The 17608-nt window shown below is 34.3% G+C and overlaps 1 protein-coding gene across 1 annotated transcript; it reads right to left on the reverse strand.

Moving 5' to 3' along the window:
- Positions 1-1393: 1393 nt before the first annotated feature.
- On the reverse strand, positions 1394-16338 carry LOC120418617 (uncharacterized). Its single transcript, XM_039581061.2, has 4 exons — positions 16327-16338; positions 15959-16081; positions 10713-10914; positions 1394-10361 (listed from the first exon to the last, which is right to left on the reverse strand). Exons 1-4 carry the CDS (start codon positions 16336-16338, stop codon positions 10210-10212), a joined length of 489 nt encoding a protein of 162 aa, XP_039436995.2. The 3' UTR covers positions 1394-10209.
- Between the last annotated feature and the right edge of the window lie 1270 nt (positions 16339-17608).

A 17608-nucleotide genomic window follows, 5' to 3' on the forward strand; every position in this document is an offset into this window, starting at 1 on the left:
TCAAAATAATGCAGCCACTTCAATTAACGTTTCATAGAATTAGTATAAATTAATTGTAAGTAAATTCATTAAAATGAAACATATTTATTACTTTTCATTTTAAATTTTGGCATTATTGGCATAGTCAAAAAAACTCCCGGGTCCCGGGAAATGCCAAATTCAACTCTCGATTCCCGGTAAATTGAAAATCTCGAGAATTGTCACCCTCTACACGTACCAAAAAAAATGCGTTTGAAGCGGGTAGAATTTTGTGAGACAGAAGAGCAACCGAATAGAAGTATCTTAGTATGATTATTCAATATTATTTGGCAGTTGCCATTCCTAGTTATTGATATTTCGCAGCAAACATGTCAAAAAGCGTCATAAACATAGTTTTGCGAGAGACACAGGGATTATTGAAATTTTAGCGACGAATTATGCCAATCTTGATTCCAAACCTCTTATTAAGATTTGTTGGCTTCGAATACTTCAAAAAATTACCGCTTTCGATTTTTTTATTCCTTGTAAAATGAATTATAGATCGATTACAATACTTGTCACTTCTTGGAATCATTTTGCGAACAGTTCTAAAATGAAGCCGCTTAACCACAATTCTTTACCCAGCTATCAATATACGGTTCACAAAAATACAAATTGTCTAGTTTATTGCCGTAGGACAATTTGTTTTATTGCCGCGTCACAATAAAATAATAAAATTGAAAAAAAAAACGTTTTATTGAAACCAGTCACAATGATATTTTGTTTCATTTAGTCAATTTACTTTCTCAATTCATAGAAGAGCAGATTTTTAATTGGACAAATCATCAAACAAATCCAATAGATATTTTCTGGTTTCAATAGAAACTTTCCACTAAACACCAGTTTAAATTATCATTAAACGCTCCGCTGGCTTCTTTGTGGTGTGCTGGATTTAGTCATTTGCATTGGTTTACTTGGCAATTTACGATAACAATGTTAATCAATCAACCGACCAGCAGCAGAGGCAGTGTGAATAATTATTATAGGGTTTGGCTTCACGCAGAAGCCAATCCTGAACGTAAATCGTTGCGATCGTGCTATCTTGTCGCATGTTGATGTTGGGAAAATCATAATAAAGGGTGGAAATTTGTGCTGCTTTTAATGCCTCACTATGGCATTTTTAGATCCCCAAAGCTTGATTTCATACGACAAGATAGCACGATCACGGCGAAATGCAATTATTACAGACTCACCACACTGAGCTCTGCAACGATTGGGGTGGATGCGCTGGTGGTTGAGCTCCTACTGCTGCTCATTTATCAAACAGTTTGAATTGTGGTGTAATTAGCGAATCATTTGGCTATTTGATGATATATTTGCCAAATAGTGCGAAATGGATGATGTGATATCGATGTTAATTGAAAGCTACTTCCTATTCATCATACGTAATGTTTCAGTGTATTTGCATTTAAAATTACATCCTCAGTACTATTTCAATAATCAATTAAACTATATTCATTTGGTTGTTTTATTCTGCTTTTTTGTTGTTTTGTCAATAGTATCTCTATATCATCAATATCAATATTTTTTTCCTCATATCACACATAAATTCATTGAATTTCACTGCCTAAGCCGCAACAATATCGAATCAGTTGGAATGCTTTCCCTTTCATCGCGCGACCACCTCCGCAGTTGAGATCAACAGTTTACAGTGTCTTTGCTCGTAAACAGAAGCACACGATTCTACAGTTTCACGACCCGTCCATCTTGCTCCTTTTTTAAATGTGCCTTTTCTTCCATTTAATGCTACAATTTACCAACTTTTGCTTTTAATCTCTGACCTTTTCTTATTACTACTTACTTAATATGTACACAAAAACTTTGTTTTCTCCTACACTTTCGTTTCGTTCATTAAATTTACTTTATCTATATTCTGTGCGGAGCTTGTTACGCCACGTTGAGTCTAAAGTCCGAGCGCGCGCTTTTTTGATTGATGTCAAGTCGTCGTTTCACTGCTTCGTGGTTACACTACTTTTCCTCACTCTTTTTATGTTTCAAAACGAACTTTATCTCGTAACGCTCGTTTCATTTATTATTTTTATGTATAATAATCTTTTTTACACTTTACACTGCTAAACCCTCCCTGGCGCATCGTTTGGCTTTTTTTAGTTTTTATTTATTTAAGGGGAGTTGGGGGAAAACGGGTTTCAAGTTCTTCTCTGTCAAAGGGGATTGTGGGAAGCGGAAAGCTCTGCCAATCGCGAAAAGCTTGCTGTTTTTGTTGGCCACTGCGCTGCACTGAAAGGGGGTTTCTTTATTTGGTATGGTTTATTTGAGCGTATTATTTATGCTTGCTGCTGCACGGCACCACTCTCGACTCATTTGCATTTCGTAAATGTCTTCTTTTGGGGTTTGGGTTGAATTCACCGGCGACCGTGACAGGCGGCAACAGTTGGATTGGCCTCTCAGTGGATTGTGGGATGTGAAAAAAGGGATTTTAGTGGAAAAAAGGCCAACATTATATGAATTAAAAGGTTGAAAAACATAAACTCTTTAAAAACCATTTATTTGTAATTGTTAAGCGACAAAAATTTAGAAAATGATTTTGAAAGTTTCAATTTGTATTTGAATCATTTTTTTTATTAAAAAAAATCTTTCCAGTTAAAAATCACGCGAAGCAAATTTTTTGAAAAGAAAAGTGCATTCGGATGCGTTATTCTAACTTGAAACACCTAAGTTAAAGATGCTGTCTGGATCTGATGCATTACTTTCAGCCAAAAAAAAAAAACACATTAATTTGAATCTTTCTTTAAGAAAAATCAATAAAACTCAACTTTTTAACAGTTCGCCTTTGAGAAATATTGGCCGATGCAGGTCTTGTCATCGGTAATAACCAAAATTATAAATAAAATAGGCAATAAATGACCAAAATTGCATTTTTTTTTTGGCAATAGTTATGAGCTTTTTTAAAAAATACTCAAGAATTCTTATGCATTTCCAAAATCAGTCGGGCATTCCGATGATTGTTATCATGTCAAAGCATTTCTTGCTACTTTAAGTTTTTTTTTTAAGTTTCGTTATGTAATTCAAAATCATCTCAGTAAATTAAAGTCAGATTGATTTTCAAATAAATTGATGAATATATGCTTTTTCATATGCTTTTCAACATTTGAAAACTTTTTTTTTTATGTTGACAAACAAGTTTTGTGAAACTGTTGTTTATTATAAGTATAATTGTCTTCAAAAATTTCACTATATTTGTAATGTTCAAAATTACATTTATTGGTACAAAACAATTGAAAGTGATTCCAACCTATTTCTTGAATTGATTTGTCGCTCGATTGCAACCCCAAGAGTAACATTTTGCCTCTATTATTTGGAAACTTCATATTTGTTTTAAAATTTGTCTTTTGAATTGGTACTTTGAATTGTTCATACAATATTTTTTGTTATTGCATAGAATTATTGTGAGATTTTAATCCAGATTTTTTTTCCATTACATTTGACTAAAAATAATGCAATCATAATTTATTTAAAAAAATGATCCTGATAAAAATCACACAATAACTGAGTTGAATAATAATTATAACTGTATAAACAACTTAAAGCACAAATGGGCATATAATTATTAAAGGTTACTAAAAATAACTATGCAGCATTGAAAATTCTTATTATTCTTATTCTTCTTATTCTTATTAAATAATAAGCGACTAGAAAATAAGAAAAACACAGCAGAGGAATAAGAAAATGATTACAGGTAATAGAATCGGCTTTCTACTATCAGAAAAAAATAACTTAATTAATATAAATTCATCTAAAAATATTAAAAATAAAAGAAAATTATGAAACAATAAAAGACAAATGGACCGATGAACCATGGGAAATGTTGTTTCAAGTAATTTATAAAAAAAATGTGGTTTTTTTTATCTTAGTGTACACAGTAAAAAAATCATGGTAATATTAGATCTTGGAAGGGATACATCTTTTATGTCAGTAAAAATGTGTAATTTTACTTCAGAAAATGTGTAATTTTACCACTTCTCTGTTGTGATGTCACTTTTTCAGTGAAATTGAGATAAAATTGCATCATTAAAGAAATCATATTCAACCTACCAAAATTACACCTTTCAAATTTTCACAATTTTTTACTTTGTACAGGAAACATAAATCAAATTGTATGCCATTTATATTTGATTATAGTTATAAATATTGAGGTGATCTTAAATTGATAACAAAAAAAAATATAATGATAAAAAGCATTGCTACTGTTTTTTTTATTAGATTAAAAAAATTTGCAAGGAAATCACAAAATAATATGTTTCTTGAAATTAAACTTTTGTTTCAATTTTGAGCATCACAGAGTATGAGAAAAATCCAAATTAAAGGCATAGAAAAATATTATTTTTGAATAATACAGCTCAGACGTCATTATCCAAAGGCTCGATTATTCAAATCTTAGATTATCGAACCTTGGACAAAAAAATCTACTTTTTTACTTTAGCTATCAAATAAGAGTTCTGCCGCCATCTTGTATTATAAATTTAAAGATTACTCTAGAGCGGTCAAAAAAAAAAAAAAAAAAATCTAAGACTGTTTAATTAGAATCTTTATAATTGAATAAAATTAAACAAACGAAAACGAGTTTTAAAATCAGTTTTTAGCCTTGGCTAAGACCACAATCACCTCTTCTAGTGCAACAGTATTACAACCCCCTTAAAGATTATAGAAAACGTCGGGGCAAGGAGGAGTTCCGAGCACCCAATGCTCTCGATTTGCATATCATCTCTCCCTGAGGACCCTGTACATGGAGGTATTGGGGCGGGAGGGGTGCAAAGCAATAATAATAACAATAATCGTAACAACAATGGTAGTTATGCAAGAAGTCATTCATCATGCTCCTGCAAACGCTGTGCAAGACCTTTTCACCGACCTCTTTCATAAGGATGATGCACAGTGGTTTAATAAATTTAAAATTGGTAAATTTTGAAAATATTTTTTCGTCGTTAATTTTTTTAATTATCTATACAATATAAAAAATAATAATACAAATTAAAAAAAACTATAATATTGTTAAATTTTTTGTCCAACTCAACATACTTACTGTTCATCCCCATCTAACGAATACGATCCCTTCCAGTAAGTCGTCGAGCTTCAACATTTCTCTAGACTTCTTCAGACAGACAGCCTTCATTCCACCCGTCAGCGTATTAGAACCCCTCCTGAAAAAGTCATCGGTGCACTGGTGGTTCAAACCCTGCTGACAACCCGTGAATGGCATTTCACAAAATGCAAATGTCGCCGAGGAGGAGTCGTCAAAGTCGTCGAGATTTCACGCTGCCTGCGGGCAGCGCCTCCTCTCTCGTCTAAATGTGGTGAATATTTTTCCATTGGATTAAGCAACATTAATATCGCGCGCCATTTTTCCTTTTTCTTCTTTTATTTTCATTCAATTTTGGTACGACTTTTTTCAACCCCCTCTCGAAAGATGAATGGTGATGTTTTTCGTTTCGCGCAAGATTCGGGGTGTTTCTTTGTGTATTTTCGCTAGGTTTTACTTCTTCGAGAGTGTTTTTTTATACAGATTTGAATACGTCAAAGACTGAGCTGAGGGTGCTGACTGACTCTTAACTATAATTTCGGCACTGTTGATTGCAAAGGAGGTTAGAAATTCGCGATTTCAGTTTCGCGTTGTCGTTTCGAGAACAATGCTGAGAGCTGGCTCTTTCTATGATAGAAATATGGTAAATTTTTGAATGGGGTGCAGTGGAAAAGTGAGGTTAGAGATGAGGAAATGTGAGGGTTGGTATACTCAAAACGGTGGGTCGCTACAAGCTATCGGCAAGGACGAATGATAACTCTTTGGATGGTCCTGAAGTTTGCTTGAGATGAGCGTTTTAATGTGTTTTTGCCTTCCTCACCTTACTGAGGAAAGGCTATAAAATCACTCGAAAACTGAACTTTTCAATTAGACCTCCTAGACCCACCTTCATGTATACCTATCGACTCAGAATCGAATTCTGAGCAAATGTCTGTGTGTGTGTGTGTGTGTAGGGATGTGGGTCTGTGCACCAAAAAATATGCACTCGATTATCTCAGCACTGGCTTAACCGATTTGGACCGTTTTGGTCTCATTCGATTCGTCTTGGGGTCCCATAAGTCCCTATTGAAAATTATGAAGTTTAGTAAAGTACTTCAAAAGTTATGCTAAAAAAACGATTTTGACTAAAGTCCGGAAGATTGTAAAAAGGGTGGTTTTTGTAAGAAACCCCAGCATGTTATACATTTTTAGAAAGGTATTTAAAAGACCTTTCCAACGCGACCAATACATTGAAGATCTGACAACCCTATCAAAAGTTATTAGCAATTAAGTGTTATTTATGCACTTTTTGGAAGCCGGATCTCAGATATCACGATGAAAACGTTGTCCGGATCTATCATGCAACCCGTCGTTGAACAGGTAATCAAAAGACCTTTCCAACGCGTCCAAAACATTGAAGATCTGACAACCCTATCAAAAGTTATAAGCACTTAAGAGTTATTTATACACTTTTTGGAGGCTAGTTCTCAGATATTTAGATGAAAACGTATTCCAAATATATCATGCGACCTATCTTTGGATAGGTAATTTAAAGACCTTCCCACGAGCGTGTCTATTTTGGATAGCATTACCCTTTGAATGAGAGGAAGGCACCAACCACCTAAGGGTGGATTAAGTAACGTTTTTTTTTATACTTTCAGTGTTTGGTTGAGATACTTGATTCAAGAAAAAAACCTCTTCTTCATCAGTGATGTTTTTTGGAAACAGAAAATATTTGAAAATCTCACAATTTGTGCAATTTTTAAATATTCAAAAGATGGGAAAATTTAGGGGTAATTCTCCGCCAACTCACACAACAGTTGCCCCGACCCCACTCCGATATGCGTTAAACTTTTTCTTAAGGGGTAACTTTTGTCCCTGATCATGAATCCGTTTTATTGATATCTCGTGAAGGAGAGGCGGTACGACCCCTTCCATTTTTGAACATGCGAAAAAAGACATGATTTTCAATAGTTTGCAGCCTCAAAAGGTGATGAGATGGAAATTTGGTGTCAAAGGGACTTTTATGTAAAATTGGTCTCCGATTTGATGGCGTACTCAAAATTCCGAGAAACGCATTTTTCATCGAAAAAACACTTAAAAAGGTTTAAAAACTATTCCATTTTTCGTTACTTGACTGTAAATTATTTTGGAACATGTAATTTTAATAGAAATTTAATGTACTTTTCGAATTTTCATTAACCCAGAAGGGCCATTTTTTTTCATTTAGAACATCATTTTTCATTTTAAAATTTCTTGTTTTTTTCTAATTTTGCAGGGTAATTATTTAGAGTGTTATAATGTTCTACAAAGTTGTAATGCAGACAATTACAAAAAAAAAAAAAAAATGGTATAGAAACATAAAGGGTTTGCTTACAACCATAACGAGTTATCACGATCTTACGAAACAATGTTTTGAAAAAGTTACTTTTTGCGTTAATCTTTGTTTCGTTGGTTGTGTCTGTCGCGGGCGACGATGAACGACTCATGATTGACTCAACCAACATTTTCAATACTTTTGGCCTTAAAACTATTTTCAATTTTGATTAACATATCAAAAATAGCTTTTTGTTTTGGTTAAATTCATGGGGCGTCAAAATCCACAGCATGAATATTTTTACTGCTATGTTTAAAAAATAAATATTAAAATTAAATTTGTTGTTTTTTGGAAAAAAGTTTTAGGAGTTGAACAATAGCTATTCAAAATAGCTACAGCATTGAAGTTTGGACCAAATATGTGTTAGTTTATTTTCATTGCAATATGGGTACCAAACGAAGCGAAATTTGGTATTCTGTTTTACTTTATAAAAAAGTTTTTTTTTGAAAATACTACAATTTTCACAAAATACCGTTTTTTTGAAAGTACTCAAATTTTAAAAATTTGCAATATGGGTATCAAACGAAGCAATATTTTGAGTGCTTCTTCGCTTTATTAAAGTTTTTGTGGAAAACACTACAATTTTCACAAAATGCCGTTTTTTTTTTGAAAATGCTCATATTTTCAAAATTTGCAATGTGGGTATCAAACAACGCGTAATTTTCCATGCGTTTTTTTTTAATTTAAAACTAAAATTTTCACAAGATACCGTATTTTTTCGAAAATACTAAAATTTTCAATATATGCAATATGGGTTTCAAATGAAACGGAATTTTGTATGCTTTTGCACGTTAATAGAGTATAGTTCTGGTAGAAAATAACCCTTCTTAAAAGTTTTCAATCCTTAAAACAGAAGGGAAAACTTTTATGTATTTCCAAGTCCTCGTAAAAAATTACACTTCTTTTTGACATCTTCAAGTATTTCAAACCTTTGCAAAATTTCTGTTCACAAAACTATCAAAAGTAAATTGAAAAATATTTTTGAATTGAAAGACATTTGATAAAAATTAGGAAAATATTTTTAAAAATATTTTGAACAGTGATTGTATGCATGATTGAAAGCGCTTTAAATAAGCGTGAAATTAAAATTTAGAATTTTTCTTATTTTTTGTTTTTCTACTTAAACCGCTAATTTCATTAAAAATAATGTTCTAATATCCAAAATTAGGCTGTTGAAAAAATTTACTGTTTAGTTGTTGAAATAAACTAAATTTTTTTATCAGAGGAAAACTCCAACAAAAAAAATTAAACATGAAATTCAGGTTCATAGACGGGATTCGACATAAAAATACGTCAAACAATTAATTTCAAACCAATTTTGAATCTAAAATAATCTGGATGTAACACTCAAAAATCGAAAATTTATTGGAAAATTATTAAAACAGCAGATTGGTAAGAGATTATGATTGAAGGTTGCAAAATCAGCCTAAAACTAAAATTTAAAACAAAACCTTAACAAGTTTGTAAAACAAAATTAAAAAGAAAATCAAAATGAAAATAAAACAAGAAAAGTAATGTTTTACTTGAACAAAAATGGCTTTCTGAATACGCAAAAAAAAAATACATCGAAAACAAGTTTAAGTAGGAGAGGATTAAGAATTATTGATTTCTTGTATTCATTCGGTGATTAAAAATGAACAAACATTCGAACAGTTACAAAAGATCCAATTTGATTGAAAATAGAAAAAAATGATTATTTTAAAACTTAGTCAACGGACAAGACATTCCACATTAGTTCTCACCATCGACCAGAAATTGTCAGTTGCTTTTTGGTTACAAAATTTACATAATTTAAAACTGTTGAAAAATTACTATTTTTGTAATAATGCTTTGATTAGTACAAAACAAGTTAAATAAGATTAAAAATACAAATAAAAAAAGATCGAAAATGGAAATTATTATTTAATAATTATTTAACACTTCTTTTATTTCAAGAAACATTTTTCTTTAGTCAAGCATCCCATTTATCACTTTGAATAATTTAAACGATACCAATTAAAGTGGTGCAAAGGCAATGTTTCGACAATAACGTGAAGGCGACTATGATTCACTTTGTGCAACGACTAGGTCAACGACGAATATCTCTTTTTGGTTGTACAAAAATATACTTTAATTTTTGAACGCATCATGCCTTAAATTCATTTGTAATCAACAGTACCCTTCGTACAATGCATATTTACCTTTTCTTGCATCATTACTCATTTGTTATTTTTTTTAAATCAAATTTACACCTTATCTAATTGAATTTTCTTACATTATAGTGCATTGACCATCTGCGTGCATCTGCTTTTTATTTTAATATCTCGTCCGGTTGTGCTCTTAATTGATTGAATTTAATTCCATTCACACAATGCATACACACATTCCGCATTCACAGTTTCGCACGCACACTCCCGACCCCGACAACCATTAATCAGCGTCGTCGCTATCATTAACACCTTCATCACGATGCTTTTCAGCTTTTCCCTCTGTCTCTCACTTGGAATGAGCTTTTTTTTTCTTTCTTTCTCATCGTAGCGCGTGAACATTTTTTCTTTTCTGTTTCCACAAAGTCGGAAAAGTGTGGTCCATCTGAAGAAAAAGTTTTTCCCGCTTTTCCGACACGCGCGCGCGCTGCTGCTGGCTGACTTGTTGTGGGGATTTTTAGCTTCTCAGAAGACAACAAAAAAAAACTATGGGAAAAAGATAAAAGACAGTTGAGGCGACCGGAAACAAAGACAAAATGGAAACAGAAAGAGCTAAAAGTAAGAGAAGACGAAGAGTGACAGAGATCACATCACTAATGCACGTCACGGAATCATGTTATGGAAATCGTGCGAAATTTGAGCAAATGATGAAAAACTATTAGCAGCCCTGTTGCCGTGGCCAGCAGTCCGGTCCGGATTGAGCTGATTGATGGCACCGATCTCGTGGCCGGCGGGGCACTTCCGGACGCCGACGACATGTCCCCTGGGAATTGGAGAGAAAAGGGTGGGAAAAAAGAGAGAGAGAATGAAATACGAGCTGGAAGAGGTTAACGGTTGCTGGGTGCGGTAGGGTGTCCTGGGATTGAAAACTCAACTGTTAATGGTCTCTTCGATTCAACAAACATTTAATAAAATAAAAACAAAGAGTGAATTTTACATTACCAGTAAAAAATTAAAAAAAAAAACTGGTTCAGGACACCCTACCAGCAGCTATTCATCCTAGACTATCGCCAATGATTAATTGACTGGACTCCGGGTGATTCGGTCGGATTTGGGGCTGGCTTCTGTCTGGTGGCCATGACCAATGTGTCCCGCCACCCTTTTCCATACATACCGTGCAAGTGTGTCATAAAGTCCTTCCGGTCCAGCTCGTCGTCCAGCAGTTGATCGTACGGGCTGTTCTGGATCATGTTGATGCTGTTCGAGGACGACGACGACGAGGACGATGCCTGCGAGATGACCCGGGGACGTTCCTCTTCGATGGATTTTTCCGACGACTGCAGGTAAATCTCGTGGATGCGGGCCGTGCAGCGGATCTGAGGAAGGAGGGTTGGGAAAAAGTGATTGAAAAGTTTGAGTCTGTGAATTTTTCGGTCGACGGTGGGGTGGAAGTGGTTTCGTGTTCAACGTCTCAAATTACCAGGGGATTCAGATCACTTTTCGAAATTGATTTATTTTTCGCTTCCAAAAAATATCGCGCATGGTGACACCGAGCTTAAATTGGTTTGAATTAAAGTGAAATAATTGCGGCTTATGGATTCAACAGTTGCGCAATAAAACAGCAATCAACTCATTAAAACAACACAATTCCATGAAATCTGTCGGTGATGGAAATCTGTTCCCAACATCCACACGTCCCCTGGAAATCCACCTCGTGGCACAAAATGCGTTATAAACCGTCCGGGTTTCAGCGGCAGGCAGATTCATCCGGATAATCTGTCCTGTAATCTCCGTCGGGCTTTCCACCGATGCACTAATTGCTCTGACCGGAGGGCACATTTGTCAAATGAGTACCCCAACTGGTTTTGCGGAAAATATCATGTTTTCCTTTGAAATTAACCTCCACTGGAAATTCTAGGAAAAGTGAAGTAAAATTTTATTGCTCATTTGCTAAACTGAGTAAGTTTTCTTCAACCATTCGTCCATTCGTAAAGTCACAATTTAATGTTCGGGGTTGGCCATACCAATGGCCATGCTTCCGCCATTTAAACAGTAGATCGTGGTTCAAATCCCGGCTCTCGCCAACACAACTGGTGTTAGTTTCCTTTCTGTATTAGATAGTTTTGTAAAGGGAATTTCACCGAACTTCTAATTTTGGTCATTTTTTAGATGGCAAAATGCTATCTTTTGAGGTATATTACAATTGATCTTACAGTAACATACTTACGTAGAAGTTACATAATTTATAATTCTTTAGAGCAATTCCAGCTCAAATCAGGTTTTTTTCTGGTACTTTTGTACCCGACCCTCTCCGATTTTAATGAAACTTTGTAGACATGTTATCCTAGGCCTATATAAGCCATTTTTGTATATATGGAGCCAATAGTACACGAAAATAACATTTGAGAAGGGCGTAAGGTATTTTTAAAAAATGTATCTTGCAATTTAAAAATTACTGTAACTCGAAGCCGTTGCGTCGTATTAAAAAGTGGTCAAAGACAAATTTGTAGGAAATTGGACGGGATTGAAAGAAAATACAAAGTCATGATGTCACGATTTTTTTTCGTTTGAAATTTTTAAAGAAATAGCCTGAGATATCTCTCCTAAAAAAAAAAAAACAAAAATCTTTTATTAAAACTGTTTTTTTTTTAAGTGGTATAAACGTCGAAATTTTGAAAAATCGGTATCGATTCCCCAGACAATTTTACATAAGAGTCTCCATATTGACCATTGTCCTTAGTCCAATCCTTGTGAAGTTACAGCGGTTTTGAAAATATAAATGTTGAAAAAAACGGTTTTTTTAGCTTTTGGCAATTTCTATATGACAGACTTGATTTTTCAGTCTCGTAAATATTTTTACCGGAAAGCTCGTCCAATTTCCCATAAGTTTGTCTTTGGCAGTATTCCAATTGGATGTAAGGGCTTACAGATATAAGCTTAATTAAATGGCTAACAACTGAAAATAGAATATTTTTTCAGTGTGGTAGAAACCTGGAAAGTAAATTAACTTACGTAAATATCAAAACAAGTCAAATCAAAAAGCTGTCACAGGCAAACTTATGGAAAATTGGACGGTCTTTCCAGTTAAAATATTTATGAGACTGAAAAACCAAGTCTGTCATATAGAAATTTCCAAAAACCACAAAAAAAACCCGTTTTTTCAACATTTTTATTTTCAAAACAGCTGTATCTTCCCAAGGATTGGACATAAAAATCATTAGATGAGATTTTGCATTGTAATAAACAAGCCTTAGTTGACAAACTTCGTTCTGCCTTTTTTTCGTTTGTTGACGTTTATAACTTTTATGCTTATTCAGCCTCCTGTGATCAATAACTGATTTTACGTAACTTTTCCCATACAATCTGCATTATTTCCGGAATCGGTTCCAGAGTGGCCAAAATTGTAACTTTCTGGCGTAAGAACCTTCCTTGGACTTATACAAACCCAACGCAACAAAGAACACCTCGATCCGACACTCCGTAATGAACTGATTCGCGTTCGAACAAAACCATCAAAATTTTTATATATATAGATAGATAGATATAGATGTTAGCATTAAGTTTCACTATCATTTTTTGCCCTGCAGTGTTTTCAACTCGTTTTTGCAGCCAGATCATTTTAATTATATAAAGTCCAATATTATTCTACAAATAAATCACAATCCAAATCTAAAACAGATTATATTATTTAAATACCTGTGCCGATTTGAACAATTTTTTGCTTATTTAATGAAATCATTAATTTTACAATAAACATTAACATTAAATCTAAAATCATGATAGCTGGTACCACTTTGTTACAAATTAAGGCTCTAAGAGGTAGCATTCTCGGCCGGCCATATTAGATTTAGAAAAACATTTAATTTTTGATGAAGAATGCATCAATCAACAAAAAAAAGTTACGTTCTTGAAAATAAGCCAAAGAGGAAGTAGAACGAAATTGGTTGAGAAGCACTGTTTGAGAGGAGCAAAAAGACAACTTTGTGCTTTATTTTTCAAAAAAGTATTCCATAGAAATTTGGATTGAGCGCACCGTTTTCAGATGATTGTACCTTTTTTGATTGATGAGGTAGGTTGATTTAGAAAATGGTGATGAATGGCATTATTTTAATATGGGTAATTCTCTACCAACTCACACGAAATCGGGAAAAGTTGCCACGACCCCTCTTCGATTTGCGTGAAACTTTGTCCTAAGGGGTAACTTAGGAAAAAATGATCATCACCGTTTCAGGCTGCAAATTATTGAAAACACCTCTTTTTCGCATGTTCAAAAATGGAAGGGGTCGTACCGCCCCACCGTCACGAGATATCAAAAAACGGACCTCGGATTCGTGATCAGGGACAAAAGTTACCCCTTAGGACAAAGTTTCACGCAAATCGAAGAGGGGTCGGGGCAACTGCTGTGTGAGTTGGCGGAGAACTACCCATATTCTTAAAGTGTTATGACTTTCGCAATGAACAATTCGGAAAACGGGTGCATTATCGGATTTTTTTTGTCACCTTCACTAAGGAAGGTTTAACAAGTTTATAAATATTAAGTTATATGTGTTTAAAAAAAATAATTATGCAAACTTATGATTCGTGCTTCGAATTCAGTTTTAATGCAACATAAATTAATATTTTTATAAGCGAAACAAATTTCAATGAATTTCGGGGAAAAAATTGACTGACCGCGTGCAAAAACGGGAAAATTTCGAAAACGGCAAAAAACGACTTGTTTCACTAAAACTGCGGTTACATAAAAATTCCAGCGATGACCTATACATGTTAGGGTACCAAAATTTCGTTATCGAATTACGCAACACGGCGTAGGTCACCCTAATGACCAAACAAAAAAATACGGGTCTAATTGTTTTGAGCCCGATCGGAAAAGTTTTTTTTTCGAATCATGTTGTTTTCGTGGGGAATTGCTGTAATACACTTAGTGGACTAAATATGAATATTGATTTTTTTTAAACTATATCAGCATCCTTATCGATGGTAAATTTGACGAAAACATAATGTTTTGAATTCAATTCAATTCATATTTATTTGTTGTACTAATCAGAATACAATTTGCTTAAGGGGTTACATGCATGTAAATCGGCAAAAATGGCATAGGTTGGTTTGAGCACAAACTTAAACTTTTTTTCAATCTGTTTTCAGGACATTGAAATATACATTTTCAACTGTTTACAAAATAAATTTGAAGACTTTTGGTTTTATCATTGCCGATATACAGCTATATGAAGTTAGCAGTTTCAAAAAATGGGTGCCACGATATCTCAACACTGCCTTGACCAAATCGGCTCAAAATTTTGGTGAAGACTCGTTAAACCGGTTTCGTGTGCATTACGAAGTCCAATTTTCATAAAGTTTATTTTTAAAAAAGATCAAAATATTTTTATGTTTTTCATATAAAAAATTTGATGTTTTTGATTTTTGTATTTTTTAAAATGCATAATTTCAAATCGTGCTTCGTCATGCACACGGGATATATCTTGGGAGTCTTCAACCCTAATTTCAGCCAATTTGGTCTATCTCATCTCGAGATATCGTGGCACCCGTAAATCAACTCGGTGTTCAGAGTAAAACGCTTGCAAAGTTTGACAGTTCGCCTTGCGCATGGCAAAATTTTCAGCTTAAATCTTTCAGGAGTGATTGAGAATCATTTTTAAGTGGATTTTATAAATATTCTGTAATATGAAATTTTGTGATTTTCTACATGTATGTAACCCCTTATCTAATGACAGAATGCAGAGTTTTGGAGATCCTTACAACTACAAATAAATTCAAATACAATCAATTGGGTGAAATAAATTTGAAAGAAGAATTTTCAACGCAAATATTTTTTTTAAACACCATTGATTTTTTTTTCTCAAAAATATTGCATGAATATTGCCTAGCCCAGTACATGTTTTATGAATAATAGTCTTGAAAAAACATAACCAGTTGGAATATATTCCAAAAAATAATTAAAATCCTATCAATGTCACCCCAGTTTACGGTAATCGTTGAATTTGATCTGATTTTTTTTTTGTTAAAGTAATGAAACATAATTTAAAAATGTTGATCTCCCAGTTAACAATATTATCAGAATTTAAATTCAAGTGTAAAGATGTAAAATAATGCATAGGAAATTTCCTGAATTTCGTTTTTTCAGACTCGGGTAACCGTGGGTACTGTTGAAAGCAAATCAAAAAAGTGCCATTTTTTGCAAAAACAAACTTTTACTGGATTTACCTCGGAAATGGAGCACTTTATCAAAATTGATGTTTGGTACTTTTAGATGTTAAATCCGACTTTGCATCGGAACTCCTGAAAATTTCGCTTCTGAGGAAGAATATACCTTGCACAAAACCACTAATTTCCACAGAAGCAAAACGAAAAAAAACCTGCAACTTTTCCTTTCTAACGGTCACAAAACACACACACACTCACCTTTAGCTTTCCGCCGAGGAAGTGGTGGGCGGTCACCACAAAGTGCAGCCCGATGACGGAAGTTTCCAAATCAGTTTTATGCTCTCGGAACGGCTTATGGATGCGAATATGTGAGGGATTAGCCTGTAAGAAGATTACGGTCTATAAGCAGGGTTGGTTTTGGTTGGGGTGGTTTTTTTTTCTTTCTCTTGGTCAGACGTTTAGTTGGTGCCATTTTTACACACCGGGGTCGAGAAAGGTTTGGGGTTAGGGGGTGGAATATTTATTCTAAGACAATAATTTATATCCGCTTTGGTTTTCTCGCCTTGGTTTCATTTTCCGGTGGTTAACCGGAACGGCGAGTTTCGTATTGTGGAGGTTGGAGGTACATGACACGACATCCGTTTCTGATGCTCACAGTGGTATATTTTGTGATTCTTAAAAAAATAATAATTATTAATAATTTCAAACCAACGAAGAAAAAAAAAACACGACTGTTGTTATTTTTAAACCATTTTATTTAAATTTTGTGAATTATTTCCCACAGTTCCACCCGAAAATTTCACCCACGGAAGGATTACGCCTTGTTGGCGGGGTCGGAAAATTGCTCCAATGTCGCTGGCCGTTTAGCAGTTCGCCATAGTTTGACAGCCCACATGAACGAACACACGTGTCGTTTCACTGCTCCTCAACACTCTCCGTGTACGGCAAAGTTGGCTCATTTTCGGCGGTTTTTCTCCCGTCAGGGAATGGGGGGAGTTGTTTTTGGCTGGTTGTTTTCGGGGGGGTTTATCGTGCAAAACCGTGAGAACAAAAGCCGTTTTCCGGTGTTTGGGTGAGGGAAGAGGGGGTGGAAGTGAGTTCATGTCGCCACTTTTCGAAGCTTTTCCGCCTTTCCCCCTCCCAGGTCGCCCTGTTTTGCCTCCTCCGAGGAGAATTGTGTCGACATTAAGGAAATTGAGGATTAAGGATATGATTTGTGGCTTGGCACGCTCGGGTTTTGCTCTGGTTTGGGAGGTACAAGAAGGACATTTTTTACTGCCCTCCATGTTTTATAGTGGTGTTTAGGATTTGTTCCAGGAGGGTTGCGTACTTTTGTTGTTGTTGTTGTTGTTCATTGAGGGTCGTAATGTGACCGAAAGTGGTGACCGGATCGAATTTTATGGACTGACCGTCCGGGTGTGATTTGTTGGAGCATGACTCGGAAAGATCGTTTGGGGACCGTTTTATTAAGGTAATGGACTTGACGCTGATTTGGACAATAGCCGCAGGAAGCCATTTAAATTAGGTTGCTTTTTTTGTATTTTTGAGATTTTTCATAACCAGAAACACAGATAATGATCAAATTTTGTTACACAGAATTTTCATATTTTTTAATGCTAAAAATTGACCATGCATTTTTGTATGTTATAGCATTTTAATTTTGCTTTAGCTATTGCGTAGGAAATTAATTAAATCGTTGTAAATTTAGTTAAACGGAATTTTCAGCGAGTTAAATAGGTAATAATTTGTAACCATACAAACCGTTTAATTTTTTTAATGGTCATTTTTTTTTTAATAAGATCAATAAACACCATATCTAACTTTGGATTCATGGAATTTTTAAATCTTTACGACAATGTTTCACAGGAATCGAAAGTTGACTTTTGAGTGAGTTGCGTGAGAATTCTC

The sequence above is a fragment of the Culex pipiens genome, chromosome 2 (assembly GCF_016801865.2).
Source record: "Culex pipiens pallens isolate TS chromosome 2, TS_CPP_V2, whole genome shotgun sequence".
Taxonomy (NCBI): domain Eukaryota; kingdom Metazoa; phylum Arthropoda; class Insecta; order Diptera; family Culicidae; genus Culex; species Culex pipiens.